The 14549-nt window shown below is 30.5% G+C and overlaps 1 protein-coding gene across 1 annotated transcript; it reads right to left on the bottom strand.

Annotated features, from left to right (window-relative positions):
- Positions 1–2637: 2637 nt before the first annotated feature.
- Positions 2638–5761, bottom strand: LOC130973070 (trihelix transcription factor ASR3). The gene is made up of 4 exons (XM_057897453.1): positions 5202–5761; positions 4725–5070; positions 4316–4363; positions 2638–3271 (listed from the first exon to the last, which is right to left on the bottom strand). The coding sequence occupies exons 1-4, from the start codon at positions 5541–5543 to the stop codon at positions 2994–2996; spliced, it is 1014 nt and encodes a 337-aa protein (XP_057753436.1). The 5' UTR covers positions 5544–5761; the 3' UTR covers positions 2638–2993.
- Positions 5762–14549: the final 8788 nt, after the last annotated feature.

The following is a 14549-nucleotide window of genomic DNA, read 5'->3' as shown; positions in this document are numbered from 1 at the left end:
TTATTTATTAAATATGTATAAAAATAATAAAATAGAATTAATTCATATGACAAATAATTTATAATTTAACTAAGATTTTTTAGATTCAAATATTGAAAACAATCAAAATAATTTTTTACAAATTATATATAATAAAATATATTTTTTTAAAAATATACATTAATCTTTCTCATATTTATTATATATAGAATCAATTTATCATACTTATATATATAACTTAAAGAAAAAAATGACATTAGTTACAAAATTTAGAACATTATGCATTTTATAACTTAAATTTCAAAGATGTTAATTGATACCTTTATAAATATTAAAATAAAACATAGTTTAAATCAAACCTATTATATTAAACTACTTAGGTTAGTAAAACATTAATGCAAAACATTAAAAATTTAATTTTGATGCATTATTTTGTTTTTTACTAAAAATAGAAAGATTCGAATCTGCGATCTCATAGATGAGTATAGAAAGATTATGTCAATTGAACTATAACTTATTGCCAATTAATTATAACTCAAATGGTATAGTCTTTCTATACTCATTTAAAAGATTACGAGTCTGAGTATTTCTATTTTTAATAAAAAAAATTTTTGATGTATTATTAATATAAAATAATTTTATATGTGTATTTAATTATGTAACGTTATATTAATAAAAATAATTATTTTTTATATTAATTATATAAATAATTATTTAAAAAACAAATATAATTATACGAATTGCATAAAATATTTTAGCTCGTGTGTATCAAATTAAACTCAAAGATTAATGGGGCATAATCTTTATGAGAAAAGCAAAGAGAATTATGATATTGAGAAGTGAAAAACGGGAAGAGGGAGGAAGCTTAGGTAGTAAAAACAACGTTGTATGTGTTGTACGACAAGAGGACGGAGTTACTTATTCCAACCAACCCAACACTGTGACACACAAACACCAATACCAACACCTTGTTTGATGGATAATGTTCTCTCACGCGCAACAATGGCGCGTGTATGCAGATCGTCTGCTCTGTCTTGTGGGCCTTAACCTCAGTTCCCTCCATTTCCTGGACCATCTTTTGGGCCCCACTCTCTAACCCCAATAACAATGCTCTCTCATCTTCATTCATTTCATTTTTCATTTTTATTATTACCATTTTGGGTATAGGGCATATCCCAAATCAATATGTGTTGTGTTAGACCCAACAATAATGCTCCTCAAACAAATCTTGGATCTTTATTTTTGTGGTTTTGTTTGCTCCATGTTTGGTTTCTTTTTCAATTTTGAACCTTCTAATCCAAAAATAAATAAATAAATAAATAATAAATTCACTGATCTTGGAATATAAGAAAAATAATTAGGAATGCATTTCTCAAAATAAAATGTTGTATTAATCACCATTGGTTGAGAAATGAAAAGTTAACATTCTACGTTTTATGACTTATTCCATAATTAATTTTAGGACTAAAAGCTATATAGTATTACATGAACAAAATATATTACTCGTTTACTTACCTTTAAGCATAACAATTTTGAATGAAACTAATAGCAAGCATCTCGATAAATATTTAAGCAAAAGTTTTTTTTTTTTTTGCCCTTCTTAATTAGTTCAGGAAGAATATGTAATCCAAGTACCTTTTTCCTATCCCAAAAATAAAAAGTAAAAATGAAAACAAAATCAATTCAATCCAATTTATATGATATTCAGTCTTAGTTGTATGACGTTCTAAAATTTTCGGTCAAACTAATAAATTTGACAAGTTATGTACTGATAATGAATTAAGAAGTAAACTTATAGAGACAAAACGGAAAGGACAAGAGGATCTATTAACCTTCTAATTTTATATCTTGTTTCATATATTCCTATATATAATTAACAATAATTTACTTTTTAATATCTCAAAAAATTGTGTTTGTGTACATACAATTATACAGCCATCTTATTTTTCCGAATTTTCTTTTTGTCATGAATTCCTGATTTTGATAGATGATAAGGTAATATATATACATCAAGGAATCAAAGCTGAATGCATAAAAGTAAGGAAATGAAAGAATCCAAGAACTAGTAAGCATGATATTTGTTGCATACCACTTTCACTGTGAGCCAAAAACATGATTAAAGTAAAAACCAAAATACAAAAAGACAAAAAAAAAAAAATTGCTGGACAGTAGTAACTATTAAGCATGGAAGCAGTATGTACTTCTATAGGTACATACACTATGCAACACTTCTACAAATAAGTTTCACTATCACTATGCTCTTTGTATAAAAACTAACTATTTGTTGCATAAAGTTTACTCAAAAATCTTACTTAAGATTAGTTTAATATCAAATGATGGGACTTTAAGTGGCAAACAAAACCGAGATAGGTTTGAAATTTTGTCCAGATATTTCACTTCTTTTATTATTAGGATTCTGATTGAGAAAAGAATTAATATCTTAACATGTAAAAGGTGGAAAATAGTAGAATACTAATGTCTTTTTGTTTTTTCATTACTAATTTTCAAATTTAAAAAAAAAAAAGTATAACCTACCTCTTCCTACATATAGCTTACATGACAAAGCAAATTTAACCCTAGATTAAAGGAGTCTATAACACTTCTTTTGGTGCTATATCCTTCACCTTGCACTTGATAAAGTAAAATGAGCCAATTCAATGAACCATAATCTCTTTCACAATATATAATCAACAGCATAAAATGAAAGACAACTAAGAAAATATCTTCAATAGTGTCATCATCTGTACAACCGCTATTATTGGCTGCTGAAATACTACTAATCTATGAAAAACAATAAATGCAGTAACTTCCAATTTTTCCAATTTTTTCAAATGTGTTATAAAATCCTAGGATGCTAGTAATCAACCACAAAAGATATGCAGAAAAAAGGGGAGAAAATGGAGGAAGCAAATGCTGCACATATTCTTCTAGAAGCTACTCTTGATAAATGATGAAAACCACTGGTACCTAAAAGTGTTTTATGTACACTGCTCTAGTGTTCTGAACTTGTTGCATCATAGTTTATCCGCAATTCTTCCTAAAGCATCTGCAAGCTTATCCAGCACAGCAACAATGTTACTTGCTGTGTCTTTCTGCTGTTGCCGATCCAATTGGAAATTGACGTTCTGAGCCTCGAGTTGATCGCGCAGCATCCTGCCATTTTTTTCTAACACATCAATTAGTTGACTCTGCAGAGTTTCTTCTTCCGAATCAACTGAAAACCGCTTCCTCTTTCGTTCTCCTTGAGATGTAGAATCCGGATTTGAAGCTGGTTGTTTCTCATTAGTAGCATCTATAGGGTAAAAGAAAATGTCTAAACAAATCAAATTATATTTGACAATGTCATCATGGAACTTAATTCTGTAACATTGTAATGGTCAAAATTTTAACCTTTGATCCTACTCATATGCCTTATACATGAAGCTGTACTTAAGCTAAAACTCAGGAGCTCAATTTTAACCTTTGATCCTACTCATATGCCTTATACATGAAGCTGTACTTAAGCTAAAACTCAGGAGCTCAAGTAAGGGCATAAACAAAGCTTATGCACAAAAGGATCTATACTTTGTGGAGAAAATTCTTTCAGTCATGTTATATAAGATACATACTTGATTACCATTTAGGTAAGTGTAACATGTGTGGATTGTCAAAAATATACAATGTTACAATGGGACCAGTAGTGTTATTCAATGACTTACTTCAAAGGTGCACAGTATACCAGTAAAAAACTATTCATTCACATGTATGGAGTTTCAATCAAGTTCATTTACTAAAGATTCATGTGTTACAGAGCCTTCAACAAAATTTCAAGATATTTCATTACATTACACTATCTTGTCAAATACTAATTACACATAGATAATTGTTAGAAAATGCCCGATTGTAACTTACAAGTCTATCACTATTTTTATCCTCAATAACTCAAATAATTATGTCTGTCACCAAAGTAAACATGGATAATTTCCATGGATTAGGAAAAAGCTAATCAAAAAAAGAGTAAAAAAAAGCATTGTGTACAAATTGCAAGAAGGAAGTAAGTTGTCACCGATGAATTTCAGCTTTACCATATTGTGAACAAGAGTAAACACATTAAACCAGCCTTCTTATTTCATATTGAATGCAGTATAAAATAGCTTTTCATGTACAATTTAGCCTTTATACTAAAATATTAATGTTGTGCCCAGAACACACAAGCCATATTGGAACAAACACAAGGTTCATTTGCGAACAATCAACATATTTCTTGAGCTAAGCACTATCGATATCATTCCTTCACAAGACAATATCCACGTTTCTCAACCTATCATCAATTCATCTTAATGAAACACATCGTTACCTTGAGCATTGCCTTCCCCTTGGAGGGGTGGTTGATACTGCTTCTCCGCTGTAAATCAGAAGAGAAAGGCAGGGAAAGTTAAATAAATAAGAAAAAAAGAGAATGAATGCACTGTCATCCAAATATCACCCCCAACTTTTCCACCTTCTTAGCAAAACAATATCATTGATATATGACAGATAACTAGTGTAGTCTCACTAGTCTGATCCCTGTAACCGAAGACTCCACAGTCATTGTAAAAACAAACAAGACAGCACCATTACTATAAACAATAAATAAGATTGAAAAAAGTCATACCATTGAAGTAGTTGATATTAAAAATTACAATTTTTGCACTTATCAGCTAATCAGCTAAACAACAATAAATTTCGGCATCATTGCAGCAGTTCATAAATGCAGAGTTTCAAACCTGAGATAGGAATAGCAGGATGAGGAACATTCTTATTCCCAGAAACAAAAACCTCGTCCCTCTCAGAATCAGAGAATAATCCATCCTCACCTCCACCACCAACACTCACCCTCCTATTACTGTCATAAATGTGCACCTCAGCATCATCACCACCTTCCACTTCCTCCGCCACCTTCGCCGCCGTCGCAGAACTCGCCGGAATCACCGCCAACGCCGGAGAAACCGCAGCGTCAAGTATATCATACACCTCCTTATCAAAATACCCCGGTAACTTTCTCTCCCTCCTCATATCGTTCCTCATAACCCAAAACGACTCCGTTTCATCCCTTGCCCTAGACTCCCACTCCTTAAAGCCAAAACAGAGAAAAAGAAACACTATTCAAATTCAAACGCATAATTCGATAACTGATTTTTATTAATAAGCAATTCTGAACTGAAATTGAGTTTAATCCAATCACGACGCAGCTAAAAACGCACCTTGATCTTCTTGTAATCGCCGGCGAGGTTGCTCCACCGTTTCCGGCACTGAACCGGTTCGCGGTTCACGCCGTGCTTCTTACAGTACGACGATACCAGCTGCCACTTAGGCTCCGGCGAACCGATCGACGGCGAACCTACGGCGGACCGGCCCGGTCGGAACCTGGTTTCGGCGTCGGTCTTTCCCTGAATTAGTACCAAGATCTCCTGCCGCGTCCACCGCGGCAGCCTCGCCGTCGGTTTGCCGTCATCTCCGCCGTCTGGAGCCGCGGAAACTGGCTGCGCTCCGTTGACGGCTCCGTCGTGTTCGCCGTTAAACAGAACTCGTTCCTCCAAAACCATAATGGAAAAGAGGGTTTTAAAAATCACGTGACTCGCACGTGTCGATTTCTGACGGTGTTTTTTGGGGATAGTCCCGTTACGCCGTTTTTAAAGAGAGGGTTTGGGTTTAGTTCATGGCTTCTCCGTAAGACTTGAAAGAGAGAAAAGAAAAAAAAAAAGGAAAAAAAAATTGAAGAACGAGAGAGAGAAAAAAGAGAGAGAAAGATAGACAGAAAGGGTTTGCGATCTTTATGAGTGTAATTGGGGTTTTTATTTTTCTAAAATTTTTTAAGGGTTTTTGTTTTTTAGTAATTTTCACTGGCTTTAGTGTACACTAAATAGGTTCTTGGCCCTTAACTCCTAAACAAGGTTTTATCTAATAATTAATAATTGATTACTATTTATTGGGGGTCGTATCCTTATCTTTTGATTCTTCAAAATTAATGGGGTTTTCTTTCTTGGCAAAAGGTTACTTGCTGGGTTGGTTTGACATCAAATTCCTGAAACAGCACTTTCATTTCATTATCTTATGCTATCAGATCCTAATTAGTATTTTTCTAACTCCTGTTTTAGGTCATTTTCTAAACGTTTCAAACATGAATTGTACCTTTCTCTTCATGTTTAGGGGTGGTTCAATGTAACTTATAAAAATATAAATAGTTAAATACCACCCACAGTTTTTACTCCACTACTTTATTATTTATTTTCCAATTTTTATTTTGAGGGAATAATCAATAATGAAAGAATCATCCTTTTAAATAGGTAACTTCAAAAGTGATTAGTACTCCTAAGCCTATAAATTGTGTGTGTGGAAGGTGGACCATGGTGTTGATAAGGGCATGCTAACCCTACCACTTAAGATTAAAACCATTCATTTTTTTTTTTCTTCTCAATACCTCTCTTATCTTAAGGAATAATTCCCCTCTCAAATACTTGCTTAATAGCTAATGCTTGTGTTTAATGGATGGACCCTCCATTAAAGCCACTTTTAGTTTTAGTGTTTGCACCTTTTGACAAAACCCTAATTAAGGTAGTACCACTATTAGGCACTAGTCTAACACCATCAAGGATAATAATTAATTTCAGTGACACGCCATTTCTCTAAGATGTGTGTGACCCATATATAAAAGCAATTGAATAATTCAGTTTAATATTGATTCATTTATTGATTCTTTTTAAGTTGTGATGTGGAGTCAATATTTATTTATGCTAGCACAAAAACACTGGTATGAATAAATATATATGTTTTACTAATCATTTAAATGAGAACAAAATACACAAAATACATTAATGCCGTTGCTATATATGGGTCAAAATTCTATCATGTTGAAAAAAAAAATTAACTATAGAAAATTGAATATAACTTTGTAGAAAAGAAAAAACTTTAACCTAACCAAAAATTCTTGGTTAAAGCCTTATATTTATAGCGTTGACTTGAGGGAAAAAGAAGATAATAAACTATGAATAACTAACTTTTCTCTCTAACATGCAAATACTATAATAATATATATCAAATGAATTGTAGTTAACCACCATAGTCATATTATTCTAGCTAAATTGAAAGATCATAAAAATATGATGGTTTAATTATTCTGTTGGTTTTTATAGTTTTGTGAAATTTTTAATTAGGTTTTTGTATTTTTTTTTTAATTGAGTTTTTGTACCAATTTTTTTTTAATTGGGTCCTTATATTTTTTTTATTTGGATTTCTGCACAAAATTTATTTTTTAATCGGGTCCCTAAAATTAAGCCAATTACTATTAAGAGATATCTAATTGAAGAAAAAAATTTGATGCAAGAACCTAGTTAAAAGAAAAAAAGTATAAAGATCTAATTGAAAATTTTGTGAAACTATAAAAACCAACAGAATAATTAAACCAAATATGAACGAAGTTGGAAGGATCCATAATAATTCTGAATATAGTGTATTGAATTATGAATTAGAGGATAAGTAGCAGGTCATGTTCTCTGTGTGGACCTGAATGATGGGGGACCATAGTGGAATCTCTCGAAGAATTCCATGATTAAGCATCAAATTATACTAATACAACATCAACATCGAAAATATATGCATCAACAATACAAACAACATGAATTCATAACGTAATTGCAATAATTAATTAGTGAATTAGGAAAGTTAATTAATGAGAGTGTTAATTCAAAGAGATCACTGTCATTTATTTGTATACAATAAGCCATAATAGCCGTTCAGTATTTACTTGATAATGCGTTTACGACTCTACTAATTTAACTGAATTTGATAAAATTTATTGAAGAGGTATTTGCTTTTTTTAAAAAACTTAAATTAACATTTTATATTTGGTAAAAGTTAAAACATAAGGTTCATCTAGTTGGTAAATTTCAACTAAACTCATCTCTATTACTAAAATATGTATTGAGATCCTCAATTTTTAAGGGAGAATAAACTTAATTATTCTAATGGCTACTAAAAAAATTTGATGAGGTAAGAGTAAAAAATATAAAATTACTAATCACAACATTTATTGTTACTATTTGTCTTTTTATGCTTTTATAAGTTATTGTTATATAAAAATTATTGCTTATAATGATAGATCAATTTTAATAAAATAATTTTGATAGTGTATAGATAAATTCTATTATGCAAATTCTTGTGCAAATGGAATGATTAATTATAATTATAGTTTATTTTTTGGTTGTCATGTATTCTTTAAAATTGTATTTATTTATAAACACATGACACTGAAATAGGAATATAAAGACATAAAATTATATTTGACAGATGAGACATGAATAAAAATATTATGTCCAAAAACATTAAATTAGTGTATTTTGTGTTTAACCTCGCAGAAAGCATACTGAGACACTAATAAAAAATACAATTTACTTTTTATTTTTTCATTATTCTTATTATTTTTTCATGATTATACTTTTATTATTATATTTGTCTTCCTAATTTTTTTAATAAAAAAGAATAAATTAAACTTTTATAATTTGTTCTAATTTATCACTAAATATAATATAAGAACATTAATTTTTATGTCTCTATCCTTTGTATTTTTTCTCAATATCTTGTCTTATCCTATTTTTAAAATTAAACGCAGTCTAATTTATTTTCTTGTATTTTTCTTTATCTTCATGTCAATTCTATAGCATGTGATCTTCAAAAAATTTGTTTTTCTTTGGGCTTTAAGCCCATTGTTAATAAAAAAATAGATAAATTTTATTAACAAAGGAAAAATAATTGAAAATTATAACTCATTATTTTTTTGTTATCCACGATATTTCTTAACCCGATAAATTAAAGATTAATCCGCTATGAATCTGAACTTTATTTAAGTGTCTAGCGCTGGCCAATGGATCGCATAACTCATCATTCTAATTATTATTTCAATGGCTTGTTTGGCCCAAACTGTGCTTGCAGGTTTGATTATTTGAATGGCTGTGTTTGTTCTTGGGTCAACCAAGTAATCCAGATGGACTAAGCCCAAAAAAAAAAACAATTGGGATGACCAAAAATATAGTGTTTTTTTCATCTTGAAAAATAAAATAAAATAAACGTTGTTCTTAATTTTTTATTTCATTAAGTCATATATAAATATTTGTATTTAATATTTTATATAACATAATAAAAAATTAACTTTAACTACGTGATTAAACAAATGACACAATCAGCGACACTAAATTCCCACATTAATTTTTTTTTCCTCTTAACCATGTTCCACACAGACACACACATTCTCACGAGTTACGTAATGTCGCTGTTTTTTTTCGATATGGTAACGGAATGTGAGTAATGCAGCGTTATGGAGGTTGTGGGTGTTATACAAGGCTGTGACAGCAGAAAGCTGAAGTTAAGTGGGGGATGAAATCGGACCGTCCGATTTATTTCTGAGGAAAAGGGAGTCTAATCGAACTGACCGATTTTGGGTTGGTTTGTATATGATTCATAAAATCGGACGTACCGATTTGTTGCTACTCGAATCCAGGAGACCTCAAATCGGTCCCAGGGATTTGTGGGTCAGCAAAAAACCACAAATCGGTCCCAGGGATTTGTGGGTCAGGAAAAAATTTGGAGACCTCAAATCGGTCCCAGGGATTTGTGGGTCAGCAAAAAACCACAAATCGGTCCCAGGGATTTGTGGGGCAGAAAAAAATTTTGATCCTTAGGAGACCAAATCGGACCCACCGATTTGCTGTAAGGTAAAACAGCTGCTGATAAATCGGTGGCAGCGATTTCTAGTGCATGGAAATTTCTGAATGAACTGGTCGGTCCGTCCGATTAAGCGACTCATGCGTACATAAACGAAGATTGTACCCAGAACCCCAATTCTTCTTCTTCTTCAGTCCGTGAGTGTCTGCAACCCGGTGATGTTCTTCCTCTTCTTTCATTTTTCTTTATTTTTGTATATTAGATTTTATTGAGAGTGAGACTGTTTAAAGTAGTTTGATATTATGGATGATAGAGTTATATTAAAAATTTATTGTTATGGACAGATTTTGTTAGAAACATATGAGGGAGTTCAATTTGTATGTCAAAATCCAGTAGATGTTGTTATTCCATTCACATTGTCATTGGATGAATTTAAGGTGTGATTTGTGAGAAGATACATTCAAAAAGATCAGAAAGAATATCGTGTATTTTGTACAGGTATCCTTTACCTGTGTTTGGTGGATTCGTCCATTTTCAGACGAAATACGTGACAGATGATTAAACACCGACAGTATCAGATGATTAAACAACTATAAATTCATTGACAAAACAAATGCATGAAATATTTTTTAATGACATACATGTCCTTCTTGCATATCATCTAACAACCTCCTATAGTGGGGAACGGAATGATACCGGTAACCATAGTTTTCACGCTCCCAGTTTTGCCACCTGCATTAAGACAAATTCTTAATTAACTTGTTTTCGTCAATTCATACCGCTTCTGTCAAGTCATACAACAATTCATTAACTATTCTAGTGCTTGTGTCAATTCATACATCAATTCATTTTACATATTTGCAATCGAAAATAATCGGGGGTTGCCAGGAATCGGCGCAAGAAACGGTAACCGAATCCAAGCCCATGTAAGCAAAAGTGTCAAAGGACCGTCCATCTCCTTGCAGTCGACGCGAGTTGCCCTACACAATGATCTATACAGGTGCGCAAGGCATGCCGAACCCCAACTAAACTGTATGATCCCCGAGAAGTTACGGAGCAACGGTAGAAATTTTCAGTGCACCGCTGCACCAGACTTATCTCCAAATAAAATAGTACCAAACAACAACATTATGTGACACTTTACATACATCTGAATGTGAAAATCATCAGTCAACACTATGCGTTCTTTCAAACGCCTAAACCAAGTCAACTTTATAAAACTTCCTCTACATTCTTTTATCGTCGGCGCAACTCCAAAATGGTGCAAGCACTCAGCTTCCATCGCCTCAAAAGAACTCATGGTTGGTCCTGTAACCGGAAGACCATTTGTCGGGAGACCGAGAATCATTGCCACATCCTCCAATGTCACCGCACACTCACCAACTGGAAAATGAAATGTGTGCGTCTCAGGACGCCATCTCTCAATCAGAGCATTAATCATTGCTGACTGACACTGAATTACCCCAATTTAAGAAACATAATAGAAACCCGTCTCCCGTAAGTGAGCCTCAACAATTTGGTTATACGAATCGGACGGCTTCAAATGATCACAAACCAACAAGCGTGAACCCTACAAAATCACAGTTTCTTTATGAATTCCAGCATAATAAGTATATTAACAATAACATAATTTCTCTTACATGTCCCTCCTTACAATAATATAATCTGCCTATCAAACATACATACATTTGTAAACATACAAATTAATAAATATGCCTAATTATTTGTCTAAATTATACTCAGTTATTAATAATAATAATAATAATAATAATAATAATAATAGTAATATCGTTAATAATAATAATAATCATGCTAATAATTAATTACATTTATTCACGGATAATAATAATAATAATAATAATAATAATAATAATAATAATAATAATAATAAACCGATAATAATAATAATAATAACAATTATAGTAAAAACAATAATAATAATAATAATAATAATAATAATAATAATAATAATAATAATAAAATTTTTTATTAACCTCCACGGATAATAATAATAATAATAAAAACAATAATAATAATAATAATATAAAAATAATAAATTTTTTCGTTACTGTTACTCCACGGATAATAATAATAATAATAATAATAATAATAATAATAATAATAATAAAAGAAATTAAATTTTAAATTTATATACAGATCTTCATTTCATTTCAATATATTATTCAATAAATTCAAATCAAATAAAAAACCTAACATTTATTATCTATTGTGAAAGCTTTAAAGAGATAAACACTAACTAACTAATTAACTCAAGTTTAATTTCTATGTCTAATATCTAACAGTAATCATAACCATATCATACATATATATTCTTAACAGTAACCATATACATATATATTATTAATCTCTACTTAGTCCTATAATAATATATATTGTTATTAAAAATAGTAAAATTTTATCACTATTATTATTTAATTATTAAATTAAAATATTAAAAAATAAAAACTTACATAATTAGGATGTCCAAGATAATTAGCAATATGAAGCTCTGGTTGATTTACATCTTTGATTTTTCTTCTCTTGGACATTTTTTTAAATTTTTCTGGTGTTTTTAGTGGTCCAACAATGGTGGTGGAGTTGGGGAACACAGGGAAAAAGAGATGAGAGTGATGGGGAACAAAGAGAGAGAAGAAGAGATGAGGGTGAAAGGGAAAGCTGAAGTTATGAAGTTGGGATATTAACTTGCTTCCTTTCAACCAAACCGACGGAAGAATGGCTTGCATGCACGCCACCTGGCATGGAGATCTCAAATCGGTCCCAGGGATTTGCTTCCCTCCGATTACAAGAAATCGGTCCATCCGATTTTGGAGTCCTAAATCGGTCCGTCCGATTTCAGTTATGCCGCCATCACAATTCGGTGATACACCCAATTCCCCCATAAGCCTGTTATACACAATCGTTACTTCCATATTAAAATTAAAAATCTCACGTAATGTTGAGTTTTTTTCTTTCTTTTCTTTTTAACCATGTTAATTTGTTACGAAACACAAATATTTTGTATGTCAATTATATTTTATATTTTGTACATGACATTTATCAACACTCGTCTGACATATATATCTGTTATACTGTGTTTTAATAAAAAATAAAAATTTATCTTTAGACATATTTAAACATATTTAAAAATTATTACGTGTCAACATGTTCAATTTTATTTTTAATATATATTTTTAAATTAAATTTAAAAATGATATATATTATTATTTATTAAAATAAAAAATATTTTAAATACTTTATATAATTAAAAAATATTAAAAAAAGTTAAAGATATTTTATATTTTAATATTAATAAAATATCAAAATATATTATAATTTATCTAAAAAAAAATTTTATATTTTATATATATATTGGGTCTTCGTCTCCCATAAAATTTTAAAATTTCTATATTTATCATATCATATCTCCTTAACGTGTCATATATGGCATCATAAGTTAATTGTAGAATTTTACAATAAAAATTAATTATCAAATTAGTTGCTAATATAATACACATAAAATATAAAATATATAATAAAACGAATTATAATAGATATATTTTTATATAAATATATAATGATTACTTTTTTTTAATGTAATTTTCCCTTTTTTTTTCTTTTTCGTGTAGATTTTGATGTGGCTAAGCTGAAGAACAGCGAAGTAACGTTAATGACACAATCATGATTCATGCAAATCTGGGACAAGTCAAACGAAGCTGAGAAGCTCAACTATCTTCTCCTCCTTCCAACTGAAACATTAAAAAATAATTTAAAAAAAAAAAACATCTCCGACACCTGATCATGAAGTCGTTAAACCAACAAAACCGAACAAAATAAAAAACGGATTTTTAATCTGTCCCAGATAACTTCCTACCTCACCGGAAGTTTGACCGTTCCGGCAACATCACCGAAGCTCAAAAAACACATTTTCAGTTAATGGGGTAGCTCAGAACAAGAAAGAGTGATGAAGATGAAGAAGGGTGTTGTTGTTTTGTGTTAACGTGCAATGCAGGGAATTTAAACAAAAAAGAAAGAAATTAAACACATAAAAAGGGTTTCCTTAGAACAAGTTTTGGATTGAAAATCTTGCACGCCACACATACATCCCTTCAAAACGTTACCTTTCTTTTTTTTTTTTTTCTCTTATCCAAATTCCCACCTTGCCTTATGCCGTAATTTATTCGTTTTCCTTTCTCTCACTTCTTCTTCTTCCTCCTCTTATTGCTTGCATGTATTTAAACGGATTCCTTAGCTTCCATTTCTTTGTTGTGATTTACAAAACAATTCATTCCCTTTTTCCCATAAATAAAGGTAAGTGCTTTTTGGTACACGGTATTGCAATTCATTCTTCAAAATTCAAATATAGGGTTTTGGGAATTTGGACTTCTGAAGGTTTGGCTTTGTTTTCAAAGTGTTCAAGTTAATACCACTTCCATGTTAAAATAATTGTTAATTACTTGGACAAAAGAATATATTTTTCAATATGGGTCGTCTAGATACATTACTTTTTAATTTTTTATTTTATTTATTTTTTTGTTTTGAAACGGTGGAAGAAAAGGAGTAATTTTTAAGCTGTTTGTTATCCTCTTGATGATCTTGCAAAATATTGGTAGATTTTTTTTTTCAATTTAATACAATAATGTGTAAACGTGTGAATTTCCAAGTGCATTTTTTTCAATGCATTTGATTCAATGAATTTATAGTAGTATATCTTATATTCAATGGATTTAATTAATTTAAATTATCCATGTATCAGTGATAATTTAATTCCAAATCCATAATTTGAATTCGGAAGCTATCTAGATTCTAGAAGTTTTTACACGCAGTTTTCTTGCCGAGTAGGCAAAAAATATTTGGATGATTAACTTGCCTTATTTTTTTTTTTCTCTATGCTTAAC

The sequence above is a fragment of the Arachis stenosperma genome, chromosome 4 (genome assembly GCF_014773155.1).
Source record: "Arachis stenosperma cultivar V10309 chromosome 4, arast.V10309.gnm1.PFL2, whole genome shotgun sequence".
In the NCBI taxonomy this organism is placed as follows: Eukaryota; Viridiplantae; Streptophyta; class Magnoliopsida; order Fabales; family Fabaceae; genus Arachis; species Arachis stenosperma.
The sequence above is the reverse complement of the archived record's forward strand: the minus strand, read 5'-3'. Positions and strand labels throughout refer to the sequence as shown.

Bases quoted from the DNA above. Each gene is read 5' to 3' on its own strand.
- LOC130973070 (XM_057897453.1), bottom strand. From the start codon at position 5,543: ATGGTTTTGGAGGAACGAGTTCTGTTTAACGGCGAACACGACGGAGCC. The intron at 5,071-5,201 runs GTGCGTTTTTAG...TTTGGCTTTAAG, and splicing joins GCGATTACAAGAAGATCAAG to GAGTGGGAGTCTAGGGCAAG. The intron at 3,272-4,315 runs GTAACGATGTGT...TTTACCCTATAG, and splicing joins AGGGGAAGGCAATGCTCAAG to ATGCTACTAATGAGAAACAA.